The 16705-nt window shown below is 44.8% G+C and overlaps 1 protein-coding gene across 1 annotated transcript in view; it reads right to left on the bottom strand.

Moving 5' to 3' along the window:
* The window catches only part of HGFAC (HGF activator), a 176971-nt gene that overhangs the window by 24253 nt on the left and 136013 nt on the right, over positions 1-16705 (bottom strand). Inside the window, exons 10-11 of the mRNA XM_075333158.1 lie at positions 15756-15841; positions 5596-5839 (exon numbers count right to left, since the gene is read on the bottom strand). Coding sequence (XP_075189273.1) covers positions 5596-5839; positions 15756-15841 — 330 coding nt within the window. The remainder of the gene's footprint in view (positions 1-5595; positions 5840-15755; positions 15842-16705) is intronic.

Below are 16705 nucleotides of genomic sequence, written 5' to 3'. Positions count from 1 at the left end.
ATAGGCCAGACCCCGGGAAACAGCGGCAGAAGAACTATATAAAAGTGTGGCTAGGTCTGTCGTGAAGATGCAAGGAGTAAAACAGTTTACAGTTCAGCTATTTTGCCCAGACTTCTCCAGTGTTCTGTGTATCTACTACATCTACGATGGTGACCAGCTGTGGGGTGGTGGACACTGTCCCCAGTAAGTGTCGTACACCCCGCCCAAAGTGGTCTACAAGCCAAGAACTAGCGCAAGCATTGCTGTGCTCGGGTACGCTCGGTGTAAGCCACTTGCAGTGTCTGAACGGCGCGCACTGGGATAACAACAGCGTGAGCAGATGTAGTGTGCATCCCCCCCAAAAAAAAAACAAAAACCCTCCCACCCCCGGAAGTGTTCTGTTTATGGCTCGCTGAATGTGGATGGAGACCCGAAATGCCCAATTAGTGACTTCCATTGGGGTTCAGGTCAAGTCTGGATCCCAAATTGAACCGAACTTCCACGGATGCGCTCATCTCTACTAGTGAAATAAAAATAAAAAAAGGAAAAAAAAGTTTTAAGAGGTATTCGCACTTTTGTAAGTTTTACTGCTAGATTATCCTAAATGCAAATGATCTGCCAGTGTATTGAGGAAATGGCTTTTTCTAGAGTCTGAGTCAGTGCAGATAACAAAGACATTACCGCTCCTGCTATACTCATTCCCTTTGCAGTTTTATCTACACAGTTGGTCCCACACAGTCGCTTTCAATTACGCTAAAAACTATAAAGAGCCGAGTACCAGGCAGCATTATAGCAAGTAAAAGCGACGCAGTTTCTAGGTTTGTTTAGGCTGCTGATAGCCTATTAAAAAATATATATATATATACACTATATACATATATTTCCACAACATTTTCTAACAAAAAGTATAGCTGCGTTTTCAGTTTTCTACCAAATGCAATTATACTTTAATTTTAGTTGTCTTTGAAATTCTTCATATCAATTTGCCTTTTTCTATAAATCCCCGACACTGGGTGGAGTTTTACGTACAAATAGTGAAAAGCAACTGACTTATGCCATTTATTTCTCTCTTTAAACAAATAAATATGCTCACACACTAATAATTTGTAATATATACGCTCCTGAACACATAGTTTCCAACACCAAGTAGGGCAAGCTGAAAAGTTAATGAAATTGAAGAAGTTGTAGGTGTCTGTAATATTGTCACGGGTGACAGTCACGTGGTTTCTGGCCATAGAAGGTCACAGTGTTTGACTGCACAGAATGCTCCCTGACTTTCCATTGTTCCTGTTGTCAGTATTCATTGGTATAGGTAGCTTTCCTGTGGATTCATCTCTCCCCCTTTTGGACCCAGCAGAAGCTCACCTTCCACCCAGCTGCATTCTCGGTGTATAAATACACCTTCCTTCCTTGGACTGGCGCTGGTGATATTTTTCAGTTAATTCAAGCCTTGGTTGCAAGCAGGTGGCTTGTACTCCTCTGTGGTACCATTGATGAACTTCTACCTGTGTCATCTGTAGATAAGTAGTTAATGCTTTTCTCTGCGTGTCCTCCTTGTGTCTATAGTGTTTAATGGGGTTAACTCTTTCGTTATTTAGGGTCCAGCACTAGGGATATCTATGTACATGTCTTTGTCAGTAGGTAAACTTACAAAATCAGCAAGGGATCAAATACTTATTCCTTCACTCTAAGGTCAGGTATCCGTCTTAGCGCATAGGTGCAGAGCCTATCTAGGGTGGTGGGGGACCCCAGGGACCAGCAGTAGGTTTGGTCAGGGGTCACCATCTTCCCTTTCCGCAGATACAGGGTTTCTCTTCCCGTTTCGCTTGGTACTTTGCACACCTAGTGTGACAAATATCTCCAATTGATCACATTTTCAGACCCATTGCCCCAATCTGTGGCATGGGAAAGCAGACTGAAATAACATTATTTTAGCCACATGAAACCTCAAAAATTAAAAAAAAGTTTTATGGGATGACTGTACAATGCCTCCCTATTGTCAGAGTGCAAATTGTCACCACTTGTCGCAAAGGGAGAGGGACAGAATCCTTTATCTGAAAGACCTTGTATGATCCGTCCAGTAGATACCTACGTGTGTAGGCCGATACCTCAGCAATGTTCAATGTTGTGTATCGCAGTGATAGGGAGAACAACGACGAACTAAAACAAGAGCAGGAGGTGCACTAAGGTCCAACTGCACAGACAAATTGTCAGATTGTCCATGTCGTTTCTGTGGCATTTTGTTACTGTGTGTTTCTAGCCCACCCAAACAGTGGGGGAGAGGGGGGAGTAAGATCGGGGCTTGGACAGGAGTCAGGGTTACGCTGGGGGCTCAGACCTGCGTACCATCAAGTCTACTTCTGAGATAAGAGACAGCGCATGGTCTCAAGTCTGAGGGCCAGCCTAGGAGCCCCTGTTTAGTCATTTCATACCCTGTGACAATTGACCTCACACCACTGCTATCATGGTTCAGCGTAAGATGGCAATGGAGGCTGAATGGAGCCATGTTCTCTTCAGTTATGAGTCCCACTTTTGTCTTGGATGCAATGATAATTAGAGATTGGTCTGGAGACCTTGTGGGCAACGTCAAAAGGGAACATCACAGCGGTTCTACTCCCTGGATTATGGTGTGATGTAGCATAATATTCTGTAGGCGGACTCTTCTAGTCTTCATTCCAGGTGCACTAACAGCTCAGCGTTATATTGATTTTGTCATGGAACCAGTGGTTCGGCCATTTCTCCAAAGTGTGACAGGAGCTCTTTTTCAACAGGACAACACTAGGCTGCATGTTTGTTGGGCTACTGTGAACAGCATGTGTGGCTTAAACTTGCTACCATGGCCTGCAGCATCTCTAGACTTGTCTCCTATCTAGAATATCTGGGATGACATTAGTCAAGAACTACAACAGGGAGCTGCCAGCAGAGGATCATTGGAAGTGCATTCAGCAGCAGAAAATTCCTCAGAAAACCATCAATAACCTCATTGATAGCAGCCAAGGTTATTAGTGCGAGGATTTTTGCATATGGTGGTTATACTCCACATTGAATAAATCGAGATATTTGCCATCATTATCCTCTATTTATCCTGTGATTTCTATAAAGCCGTGACTTTTCTTTTCCTTCTTGGTGCTGTAATTTCAATGTTTTGTTGCTATATACATATGCTCTTGTTTTGCAGGATCCTCAAGATCACGGTCAGCAGGGTCCTGGGGCACTGAAGTGTATAAATGTGCTGTGACTGGACAACCCAGGAAGAGGTACTATGTCCTCTTTAGTCCCAGAAAATTCTGTGCGCAGGATGAATACAGATTGTGAGGATGCAATAGGCTTTTTCACTGCACTGATTGAAGGGGGCTTGGAAGAGTCGCAAAAAAAAGTCGTATTTGTTGTGGTGTGCACTATAGTTCATGAGATGAAGGATTGATATAATTCTGATCTGAGAGTCAATGAAAGGATCCTGACAAGGTGGTGACCCCCTAGGCAATGAGGATCGGTAAAGTTGTACTATTTAGATTTATTTGTTCTGCAACTGATACAGTGGGGAAAATCAGTATTTGACACTGCTGATTTTGCACCTTTTCCAACCTATAAAGAATGGAGAGGGCTGTCATTTTTCATAGGTACCCTTCAACTATGACAGACAAAATAAAAAAAAAAATCCAGAAAATTACTACATTGTATGATTTGAAAACAATTAATTTGCATTTTATTGCATAAAATATGTATTTGATACAATAGAAAAACAGAATTTAATATTTGGCAGAAACCTTTGTTTGCAATTACAGAGGTCAGAAGTTTCCTATAGTTCTTGACCAGGTTTGCACACACTGCAAGCAGGGATTTTGGCACACTCCTCCATACAGATATTCTCCAGAGATTCAACTCCCTCCAAAGATTTTCTATTGGGTTCAGGTCTGGAGACTGGCTAGGTCACTCCAGGACCTTGAAATGCAACTTATGGAGCCGCTCCGTAGTTGCCCCGACTCTGTGTTTTGAGTCCTTGTCATGCTGGAAGACCAGGTTATGACCCATCTTCAATGCTCTTATTGAGGGAAGGAGGTTGTTGGCCAAAATCTTGTGATACATGATCCCATCCATCCTGTTTGCTCTGCAGAAAAGCACCCCCAAAGTATGAGGTTTCCACCCTCTTGCTTCATTGTTAGGACAGTGTTCTTGGGACTGCACTCATTCTTCCTCCTCCAAACACTGCGTGAAGTTGATACCAAAAAGTTCTATTTGACCACATGACCTTATCTCCCATGTCTCCTCTGGATTAACTACATCATCAATGACAAATTTCAAATGGGCCTGGACATGTGCTGGCGTGAGTAGGAGGACCATGCTTGCCCTGCAGGATTTTAATCCATGACAGCGTAGCGTGTTACTAACTAATCTTTTAGACTGTGGTCTCAGCTCTCTTAATTAAGGTAATTGAACAGGTCATCCCATGTAGTTCAGAGCTTTATACTGACCTATCTCAGAATTATCCTTAGTCCACGAGGCAAGAACTTGCATGGAACCCCAGACCGAGTAAGATAGACAGTCATTTTGTGTTTCTTCAATTTTTTAATAATTGTGCCAACAGTTGTTGCCTTCTCACCAAGCTGCTTGCCTATTGTTATGCAGAAAATACCCATCATTGAGCAGGTCTATAATTTTGGCCCTAGTGTCCTTAGACAGCTCCTTGGTTTTGGCCATGATGAACAGGTTGGAAAGTAATTGAGTGTGTGGACAGGTGTCTTCTATACAGGTAACAAGTTCAATCAGGTGCAATTAATACAGGTAATGAGTGCAGAGGAGAAGCTTCTTAAATAAAAAAAATAAAAGGTCTGTGAGAGCCAGAATTCTTGCTGGTTGATAGGTGATCAAATACTTATTTCATGCAGTAAATTGGAAATTAGTTTTAAAAGGTCTAGATCTTTTTTTTATTCCATCACAGTTAAAGTATGCCTACGATAAAAACTACAGACCTCTCCATTCTTTGTAGGTTGGAAAACTTGCAAAAATCCGCCGTATATCAAATACTTATTTTCCCCACTGTATCAGATGTACTTTCATGGCTTTGATGTATTTTATTTTGAGTGTATAATTTATGTCCTTCTGTGACTTTCAGATATATGTCGCTACTTACATTCTTCTGGGGAGGTTCCTTTGGATTCATTTTAATGACTGTACATATGTATAAATTGAAGTTTTAAAGTGTTTATATAATGTCTTGCCTGGGTGTGTACATTTTTATTTTTTTTTGCATCTTCTTGTTCACATGTAGCTTTTTTGCTGCATTTTTTTATTTTACAATAGCAGCAAAATAAATTACATTTTTAAAATCTCATTCAAAAGGAGCATTTTGTTTCTTTGCGGGGGTATTTTTTACCTGTTGTGCGTTTTTTTTTTATACTGTAGCCTGTTAATTCTTTCAGGGCTTTTCTGCATCTATTTAACCATTAAATTAAAGAAAAGCATGAAAAAAGGAAAAATAAATGCAGAAAAGACGCGAAGAATGTACGCAGCCGACTTAAGAATTATTCCCCGTAGGTTTTGCACTATAAATGGAGTTAGTTATTTTTTGGTTTACCAGTTTCCTAGGCTGTAAGAAGACAAAACATCACATTGTACCTGTCAGCGAAGCAGTGGGCAGCTGAGACGACCCAGCAGGGCATTATGAGGCTGCCAGCACACAATACATTGCCAATGTAAATTGCTGCCATCCACGGGTGAGATCCTGGAAGAGCTGACATGCCACCAAGTACTCGTCCTCTCGCCATAACACGTTTCTCATGCTTTTTCCCACATTTAGGTTTTTGGACAGAGAATAAGGTAGTATCCTCGTCTTCCATCACTATTCTCTTTGCTTTGTCAACTATAAAATATAACACATTAAAGCTTTAGGTTTTTTTTCGTAGAACATTATCCAACCCATCCCTTGATATGAATGCTTAAAGGGCATCCACCAGTAGGATCAAACCTCTTAGGCCTAAAACACACTTCCGCAAAAAAAACGTCTGTGTGACACGGTCCGTTTTTCGGGTCAGTGTTCCGTTTTTTTGGGGCGTTTCTCCGGTACGTATGGCATCCGTGTGATGGCGTATGCGAGCCGTGTGTACGTGTAAAATGTCCGTGTTTGTGTGTAAAATGCCCGTGTATGTGTTCGTGGAATGTCCGTGTGGAATGTCCGTTTGTGTGTTGCACAATGTCGTTGATACATGTCGGCTGACAGCAGACAGAGTTGCGCGATGAGAATGAACTCGGGTGAACTTCACCCAACTTCATTGTCATGCCGCGGCTCTGTCTTTGTGCCGTGTACTGATTAGCGGTCACCTGTGAAGGATTCACCAGTGACCGCTAATCTCCCGAGTGACTGAAGTGAGCAGCCCTCTCTCATACTTACCGCTCCCTGATCACCAGCGCGGCGAGGAACAGCTGTGCAGAGAATACGCGGCAACAATTACTTTGAATATGCCGGCCGCTCATTAATCAATCTCGTATTCCCTGCTTTCCCCACCCACAGACGCCTGTGATTGGTTGCAGTCAGACACGCCCCCCCACGCTGAGTGACAGGTGTCTCACTGCACCCAATCACAGCAGCCGGTGGGCGTGTCTATACTGTGCAGTAAAATAAATAAATAAATTTAAAAAAAACTGCGTGTGGTCCCCCCCAATTTTAATACCAGCCAGATAAAGCCATACGGCTGAAGGCTGGTATTCTCAGGATGGGGAGCCCCACGTTATGGGGAGCCCCCCAGCCTAACAATATCAGTCAGCAGCCGCCCAGAATTGCCGCATACATTATATGCGACAGTTCTGGGACTGTACCCGACTCTTCCCGATTTGCCCTGGTGCGTTGGCAAATCGGGGTAATAAGGAGTTTTTGGCAGCCCATAGCTGCCAATAAGTCCTAGATTAATCATGTCAGGCGTCTTCCCGAGATACCTTCCATGATTAATCTGTAAATTACAGTAAACACACACACCCGAACAATCCTTTATTAGAAAAAAAAAACACTAACAAATTGCCTTGTTCACCAATTTAATAAGCCCGAAAAAGCCCTCCATGTCTGGCGTACTCCAGGATGGTCCAGCCTCGCATCCAGCTCTGCTGCATGAAGGTGACCGGAGCTGCAGACGCTCCTGTCAGCTCCACGCAGCAACTGAAGACAGCCGCGCGATCAGCTGTGCTGTCACTGAGGTTACCCGCGGCCAACGCTGAATACAGCTGATCGCGCTATTCCCTTCATTAGCTGCGTGGAGCTGACAGGAGCGGCGGTGTCTTCTGCAGCTCTGGTCACCTTCATGCAGCAGAGTTGGATGCGACGCTGGACCATCCTGGAGTACGCCAGACATGGAGGGCTTTTTCGGGCTTATTAAATTGGTGAACAAGGCAATTTGTTAGTGTTTTTTTTTCTAATAAAGGATTGTTCGGGTGTGTGTGTTTATTTACTGTAATTTACAGATTAATCATGGAAGGTATCTCGGGGAGACGCCTGACATGATTAATCTAGGACTTATTGGCAGCTATGGGCTGCCAAAAACTCCTTATTACCCCGATTTGCCAACGCACCAGGGCAAATCGGGAAGAGCCGGGTACAGTCCCAGAACTGTCGCATATAATGTATGCGGCAATTCTGGGCGGCTGCTGACTGATATTGTTAGGCTGGGGGGCTCCCCATAACGTGGGGATCCCCATCCTGAGAATACCAGCCTTCAGCCGTATGGCTTTATCTTGCTGGTATTAAAATTGGGGGGGACCGCACGCCAGTTTTTTTAAATTTATTTTACTGCACAGTATAGACACGCCCACCGGCTGCTGTGATTGGATGCAGTGAGACACCTGTCACTCAGCGTGGGGGGCGTGTCTGACTGCAACCAATCACAGGCGTCTGTGGGTGGGGAAAGCAGGGAATAAGAGATTGATTAATGAGCGGCCGGCATATTCAAAGTAATTGTTGCCGCGCATTCTCTGCACAGCTGTTCCTCGCCGCGCTGGTGATCGGGGAGCAGTATGAGCCGGGGGAAGAAAAAAAACGAGCGCCAATGTAAGTATGACTGAGAACAGCAGAAAAAAAAGGTAAGTATACTGAATTTAAATTTTAAAAAAAAAAACAAAAGAAAAGATCGCTAGTGTAAAAACGCACACGCACGAAACGTGCTGAACACGGACATACTCCGTGTGCGGTACGTGCAGGCACAGACCCATAGACTAAAGCGGGTCCGTGCCTGCGTGCTGCCGGCCAAAAAACGGACATGTCGTCCATATAGAAAAGCGCACACACGTACTTACCACACGATCACACGTTCCGTGTGATTTTACGTGTGTGTGCCATCTACCATTGAATAACATGGGTCTCCGTGTGTACGTGTCTCCGGTACACGTACCGCACACGTACAAATTAAACGGATGTGTGTTGCGGGTCTTAAGCAGTCTGTTATAATAGTGCCATTTATTCCATGGCACTTTACAAGTAAAAAGGGTTAAACATAATAAAGACAAGTAGAATAATTATGAATACAAGGCATAGAGTGGTATAGGAGGAGAGGACCCTGCCCCCGAGGGCTCACAGTCTACAGGGGATGGGTGAAGATACAGTTGGTGAGGACAGAGCTGGTTGTGCAGTGGTGTACTGGACTGAGAGTTAAGCCCGCTACACACGCTTCAATATATCTCACAATCCGTCGTTGGGGTCAAGTTGTAAGTGACGCACATCCGGCATCGTTTGTGAGGTATCTGCGTGTGACAGCTACGTGCGATCAGGATTGAACGCAAAACCGTTGATCGCAAACACATCGTATCATTCTCTAGAATTGAGCGTTTTGTTGCACGAACCTAGTCAATTGTAACGTGTGACATCCCTCATACGATTTCGGTGTCTGATGCTATGTGCGCAGGTGTGCGCTCTGCACCGCAGCTTAAAAAAGGTCCGCTTCAGAGCGCAGCTGAAAAGCTGCGTTCTGAAGCGCCTCACAATGTCTGTCATTCACTAATCTCTGTCAGTCGGTCACTATCTCTGTCCCTCACTCTCTGTCCATGTCAGTCTATCCCCCTCTCTCATATACTCACCGATCCCCGGCGCTGCACGGCGTTCACACTGCTCCGGCGGCTTTTACTGTTTTGAAAAAGCCGGCCGCCCATTAAACAATCTCGTATTCCCTACTTTCCCCGCCCACCGGCGCCTATGATTGGTTACAGTGAGACACGCCCCCACGCTGAGTGACAGGTGTCACACTGCACCCAATCACAGCAGCCGGTGGGCGTGTCTATACTGTGTAGTGAAATAAATAATTAAATAATTAAAAAAAACGGCGTGCGGTTCCCCCCAATTTTAAAACCAGCCAGATAAAGCCATACGGCTGAAGGCTGGTATTCTCAGGATGGGGAGCTCCACGTTATGGGGAGCCCCCCAGCCTAACAATATCAGCCAACAGCCGCCCAGAATTGCCGCATACATTATATGCGACAGATCTGGGACTGTACCCGGCTCTTCCCGATTTGCCCTGGTGCGTTGGCAAATCGGGGTAATAAGGACTTATTGGCAGCCCATAGCTGCCAATAAGTCCTAGATTAATCATGTCAGGCGTCTATGAGACACCCTCCATGATTAATCTGTAAATTACAGTAAATAAACACACACGCCCGAAAAAATCCTTTATTAGAAATAAAAAACACACACATATACCCTGGTTCACCACTTTAATCAGCCCCAAAAAGCCCTCCATGTCCGGCGTAATCCATGATGCTCCAGCGTCGCTTCCAGCGCTGCTGCATGGAGGTGACCGGAGCTGCAGAAGACACAGCCGCTCCGGTCACCTCCACGCAGGTAATAAAGACAGCCGCGCGATCAGCTGCTGTCACTGAGGTTACCCGCTGTCACTGGATCCAGCGGTGGCCGCGGGTAACCTCAGTGACAGCTCAGCTGATCGCGCTACTCACCGCCGCTCCTATCACCTCCACGCAGCAACTGAGGTGAGTAGCGCGATCAGCTGAGCTGTCACTGAGGTTACCCGCGGCCACCGCTGGATCCAGTGACAGCGGGTAACCTCACTGACAGCTCAGCCGATCGCGCGGCTGTGTTCATTAGCTGCGTGGAGGTGACCGGAGCGGCTGTGTCTGCTGCTCCGGTCACCACCTCCATGCAGCAGCGCTGGAAGCGACGCTGGAGCATCATGGATTACGCCGGACATGGAGGGCTTTTTGGGGCTGATTAAAGTGGTGAACCAGGGTATATGTGTGTGTTTTTTATTTCTAATAAAGGATTTTTTCTGGTGTGTGTGTGTTTATTTACTGTAATTTACAGATTAATCATGGAGGGTGTCTCATAGACGCCTGACATGATTAATCTAGGACTTATTGGCAGCTATGGGCTGCCAATAAGTCCTTATTACCCCGATTTGCCAACGCACCAGGGCAAATCGGGAAGAGCCGGGTACAGTCCCAGAACTGTCGCATATAATGTATGCGGCAATTCTGGGCGGCTGTTGGCTGATATTGTTAGGCTGGGGGGCTCCCCATAACGTGGAGCTCCCCATCCTGAGAATACCAGCCTTCAGCCGTATGGCTTTATCTGGCTGGTTTTAAGATTGGGGGGAACCGCACGCCGTTTTTTTTAATTATTTAATTATTTATTTCACTACACAGTATAGACACGCCCACCGGCTGCTGTGATTGGGTGCAGTGAGACACCTGTCACTCAGCGTGGGGGCGTGTCTCACTGTAACCAATCATAGGCGCCGGTGGGCGGGGAAAGCAGGGAATACGAAATTGTTTAATGGGCGGCCGGCTTTTTCAAAACAGTAAAAGCCGCCGGAGCAGTGTGAATGCCGTGCAGTGCCGGGGATCGGTGAGTATATGAGAGAGGGCTGCTAACTTCAGTAATTTAGGAGATTAGCGGTCACCGGTGAGCCCTTCACTGGTGACCGCTAATCAGGGCGCTACACAGACATAGCCGCAGCATGACAATGAAGTCGGGTGAAGTTCACCCGAGTTCATTCTGACAGTGCGGCTCTGTCTGTGTCTGCTGTCATCTGCCATTCAGCTCTGCTACATGGCTGTCTGTGTCTGCTGTTAGCGGCCATGTAGCAGAGCTGAATGGCAGATGACATAGTTAAAACGCATCCCTACACATTACACACGCTTGGCAAGTCAATAAAAAAAAAAAAAGGTGCCCAATGCATACGTCACAGAACACATGATCTAAAGGATCGCACACAAAATTGACCAATTTAACATAGACTACTAACGCACGTGTGACAGCAAATGAACGACCAACGTGAAATCTCATAAGATCCCGCATGCAACCTGGGCGTGTCACATCGCAAATGCGATTGTACAACTAATTGCAACGTGTAAAGTGGGCTTTATTGTGGGTTGCAGGCTTGTTGGAAGAGATGGGTCTTCAGGTTCCTTTTGAATGTTTCCACAGTAGGAAAGAGTCTGATATGCTGAGGTAGAGCATTCCAGAGTATGAGGGAAACACGGGAGAAATTTTGTATGCAATTGTGGGAAGAGGAGATAAGTGAGGAGTAGAGAAGGAGATCTTATGAAGATCTGAGATTGTATGCAAGTAGGTACCAGGAGACTAGGTTACAGATGTACAGTGCCTACAAGTAGTATTCAACCCCCTGCAGATTTAGCAGGTTTGATAAGATGCAAATAAGTTAGAGCCTGCAAACTTCAAACAAGAGCAGGATTTATTAACAGATGCATAAATCTTACAAACCAACAAGTTATGTTGCTCAGTTAAATTTTAATAAATTTTCAACATAAAAGTGTGGGTCAATTATTATTCAACCCCTAGGTTTAATATTTTGTGGAATAACCCTTGTTTGCAATTACAGCTAATAATCGTCTTTTATAAGACCTGATCAGGCCGGCACAGGTCTCTGGAGTTGTCTTGGCCCACTCCTCCATGCAGATCTTCTCCAAGTTATCTAGGTTCTTTGGGTGTCTCATGTGGACTTTAATCTTGAGCTCCTTCCACAAGTTTTCAATTGGGTTAAGGTCAGGAGACTGACTAGGCCACTGCAACACCTTGATTTTTTCCCTCTTGAACCAGGCCTTGGTTTTCTTGGCTGTGTGCTTTGGGTCGTTGTCTTGTTGGAAGATGAAATGACGACCCATCTTAAGATCCTTGATGGAGGAGCGGAGGTTCTTGGCCAAAATCTCCAGGTAGGCTGTGCTATCCATCTTCCCATGGATGCGGACCAGATGGCCAGGCCCCTTGGCTGAGAAACAGCCCCACAGCATGATGCTGCCACCACCATGCTTGACTGTAGGGATGGTATTCTTGGGGTCGTATGCAGTGCCATCCAGTCTCCAAACGTCACGTGTGTGGTTGGCACCAAAGATCTCGATCTTGGTCTCATCAGACCAGAGAACCTTGAACCAGTCTGTTTCAGAGTCCTCCAAGTGATCATGAGCAAACTGTAGACGAGCCTTGACATGACGCTTTGAAAGTAAAGGTACCTTACGGGCTCGTCTGGAACGGAGACCATTGCGGTGGAGTACGTTACTTATGGTATTGACTGAAACCAATGTCCCCACTGCCATGAGATCTTCCCGGAGCTCCTTCCTTGTTGTCCTTGGGTTAGCCTTGACTCTTCGGACAAGCCTGGCCTCGGCACGGGTGGAAACTTTCAAAGGCTGTCCAGGCCGTGGAAGGCTAACAGTAGTTCCATAAGCCTTCCACTTCCGGATGATGCTCCCAACAGTGGAGACAGGTAGGCCCAACTCCTTGGAAAGGGTTTTGTACCCCTTGCCAGCCTTGTGACCCTCCACGATCTTGTCTCTGATTGCCTTGGAATGCTTTTTTGTCTTTCCCATATTGACCAAGTATGAGTGCTGTTCACAAGTTTGGGGAGGGTCTTAATTAGTCAGAAAAGGCTGGAAAAAGAGATAATTAATCCAAACATGTGAAGCTCATTGTTCTTTGTGCCTGAAATACTTCTTAATACTTTAGGGGAACCAAACAGAATTCTAGTGGTTTGAGGGGTTGAATAATAAATGACCCTCTGAATAAACTTTTCACAATTTAAAAAAAAAGAAATAACATTCTTTTTTGCTGCAGTGCATTTCACACTTCCAGGCTGATCTACAGTTTAAATGTCACAATGCCAAGTTAATTCCGAATGTGTAAACCTGCTAAATCTGCAGGGGGTTGAATACTACTTGTAGGCACTGTATAGAGGAGACAGGTTGTGGATGGCTTTGTATGTCATGTTAAGGGTTTTGAACTGAAGTCTTTGGGCAGTGGGAAGCCAATGAAGGGATTGGCAAAGTGGCAAGGCCGGGAAATAGTGAGGGGAGCAAGACTGTTAGAAGGGAGGCCAGAGAGCAGGAAGTTGCAGTAGCCGAGACGGGAGATAATGAGAGCATGCAGTAGTGTTTTTGCTGATTCTTGGTTAAGGAAAGCACGAATCTGGGAGATATTTTTGAGTTGTAGTCGGCAGGAGGTGAAGAGGGCTTGGATGTGTGGCTTGAAGGATAGAGCAGAGTCAAGGGTTACTCCAAGGCAACAAGTTTGCGAGACTGGGGTGAGCGACAGGTCATCAACATTGAGGGATAGGTTTGAGTGGGGGGGTTGAGAGGAGGAGGAGGATATATGGATATATAGGTCATAGAAGCTGAATAAAATGATACCTTGATAACTGAGATCTGATGTTTTGTTGAAGGGAAATCAACATTTTTCTTAATATGTAAATGAGCTATTAAGATCTACATGTCGATCACAGATTTCCCAAAAACAATCTACTTCCAGAGCTTATTTTAAATTATAGGAGAAGTTACCAAAGTGAGACATGTAATTATACAGTCTGCTTTCCTGATCTAATTGTCTCACACTGGTAACGTCTCCTTTAAATTATAAATAAGCCCTGAAGTCAGATTCTCAGGGAAATCAGTGTCCAGCCCATAGATCTTAAAAGCTCATTTACATATTAAAAACATATTTCTCATGAATAAGACAGCAGTTTGCTTTGAGCTCATAGGCTGAACCTAGTTGTTGCTGCAGGTAGACAGAATTTTAATATTTGGAACTTTTTCTGTATGAAGGTAATTAAAGAAAATCTGTCAGGTGATTTTGCAGTACAATACTAATGTTATCTTTAAATAGGGCTTAAGCTGGGTTTACACACTGCAACATCGCAAAGGACATCGCTGTAACGTCACCGGTTTTGTGACGTAACAGTGACCTCCCTAAGTCTCTGGTGAGTCGCTGGTGAGCTGTCAAACAGGCAAACCTGGCCAACAACGCAACAGCGATCCGGACCTGCAGAGCGACCTAGCTGGTTGTTGGGGACGTTGATAAGCAGCTTTTTGAAAGGGAAGTTGCTAACAAAGTCGCTGCAAAGTCTTTCACACACTGAAACTTTGTAGTGATGCATGCTGCACAGCGGGAAACAAAGGACCTAGGAATGGTCCTGAACGATTTGTAGCGATCAGCAACTTCACAGCAGGGGCCAGGTCGCTGATGTGTTTCACACACTGCAACATCGCAAACGACATCGCTATTGCGTCACAAAACCGGTGACGTTACAGCGATGTCGTTTGAGATGTTGCAGTGTGTAAAGCCAGCTTTAAGGAGACCTTTCTGGATCAGTAACTTTCATAGCTTTCCTTCTTCCTGTTATCTTGTTGTAAGCGCTGTAGAATTCAGTTTGACGTAGTAACTAGTCATGCATATGTAAATAGAAACTGCATATGCCCTGCTCCTTCCTCCCAACTCAGTGCTGGCTTCAGTGATGGCAAATCTGAACTGGATTTGCACTGCTACCCCCAACCATACTCAATCCCACCTCTCAGCAGTGATAGTGAATGCACTGATAGGTGGGGGGACAGTGAATATGTAAATTGTTTTTACATACACTTTACTAGCGTGCACAAGACAGTGAATGGGGTGGGGGCACATACAGTCCCCGCCCTGGATGTGCCCCCACCATCCTTCCTACAGTCCCTACCCATCATCACCACAGTCCCAGTCCCTATTGTACACTTGCTTTGGCAAAACTAATGTGCATTTAGCCCTGCTTATTTGAATTCTACAGAGCTTACAGCAATATAACAGGATAAGGTAGAGCAATACAACTTACTGACCCTGAAAGGTCTCCTTTAAGCCCTATTTAAAGATAACATTAGTATTGTGCTACAAAATCACCTGTCAGATTCCCTTTAATGGATTTAGAGCTCTGTGACTGAAAATGGAGTTTAGGCCTAGTTCAGGTATATGAAATGGAGTATAAAATTTTGGACCAATTGAGATTCACAGGCTCTCATATAGCTACATGTACTAAATTTTGATTTTGGGCCCAACTATTTGATCCTGCAAATTTTCATCTAGAGTCAGCATAAAACATATTTGGGAAGGGGACAAATGGTAATGTGATCCCTAACCTATTGATTTTAGTTAAGCCACCTTCAAGAAGGCAAATGAGATGAGTATTTGGGAAATTTGGTGGAAACAATCAAACGCTTCTGGGCCCCAGTGCCAAGTCTAAAACAGGGACCTCAACTATTACTGGTGTCTAATAGTATTGATTTTCTCATCTTGGCTCAAGGATTCTTTTGAGCCCCTATAGCCCCCACACCCACTGTAGTTACATCCCTTGAAAGAAAGTATCTGGCAGGTGAAATGTAAATGGTAGGTTCTGATTACCCCTCTTAACTCCTCTAGCTTCTAGTTCTATAAGGCAATGGCCACTTTCCTCATTCAGTTGTGTGCCGTGTATGATTACAAAAGCATCAAATTAAGAAGACAAATCCGAGAAGAAGTCTGCATACTGATAACTTACTGCATACAGAAACTGAGCAATCCTCCCACGACACATGGTTCTGCTTCACAACATAACACCAAGGGGCTGCGTCATTATCTGGACTCCTGGAAAACAGATAAATATATAGTTATCAAAAGAAAGGTTTTTCTTCCTGTAATGTGTAGTGCATAAGGTAGGAATATCAGTCTAGGTGGAAAAGTACTGTAGATGTGGAATTATATTTTCCCATGGGTTATTTTGCATTTCTTTCATTCACGTTACCCTACACCTTAAAAAATCCTTGTTTTTAGCTATTTCGGAGCTATATTTCTTTTCCATTTTTAAAGATTGCATTGACTATACTCCAATATTCAGCAACTTATAAATTCTGTAATCATGTCCTGACTAATGCTCTTCTTGTATCTGTAAGAGGGTGGCCAGAAGAAGATACTCATAGTCAGTGCTCCACGGCATTTGTGCAACAACATCGCCATCTGCTGAAGGATCAGGATCACCAAGAACCAATCAGTAAGGCATGCGTTTCCTCGATTGAAGAGCTAGAAGGCAGAGTTTGCAAATATTGTATTAAATATAAAAGGCTGGGTCGGCAGTGGGAAGGCAGGGTTGGTGCCAATACCATTAGTAGAACGGACGTGTGAGCAGCAGAGTAGGCCTGTGTCCTCCGCAGGGGAATCATCTAGAAGCGGACAGAGAAACCCGAAGCCTGAATACCATTGCTAGAGGAACCCGAAGCCTGAATACCATTGCTAGAGGAACCCGAAGCCTGAATACCATTGCTAGAGGAACCCGAAGCCTGAATACCATTGCTAGAGGAACTCGAAGCCTGAATACCATCGCCAGAGGAACCTGAAGACAGAATATCATCGCCAGAGGAACCTGAAGACAGAATATCATCGCCAGAGGAACCTGAAGACAGAATATCATCGCCAGAGGAACCTGATGACCAAATATCGCCAGAGGAACCTGAA

This window comes from Anomaloglossus baeobatrachus, chromosome 1 (genome assembly GCF_048569485.1).
Source record: "Anomaloglossus baeobatrachus isolate aAnoBae1 chromosome 1, aAnoBae1.hap1, whole genome shotgun sequence".
In the NCBI taxonomy this organism is placed as follows: domain Eukaryota; kingdom Metazoa; phylum Chordata; class Amphibia; order Anura; family Aromobatidae; genus Anomaloglossus; species Anomaloglossus baeobatrachus.
This window is presented reverse-complemented; position numbering and strand designations above follow the sequence as displayed.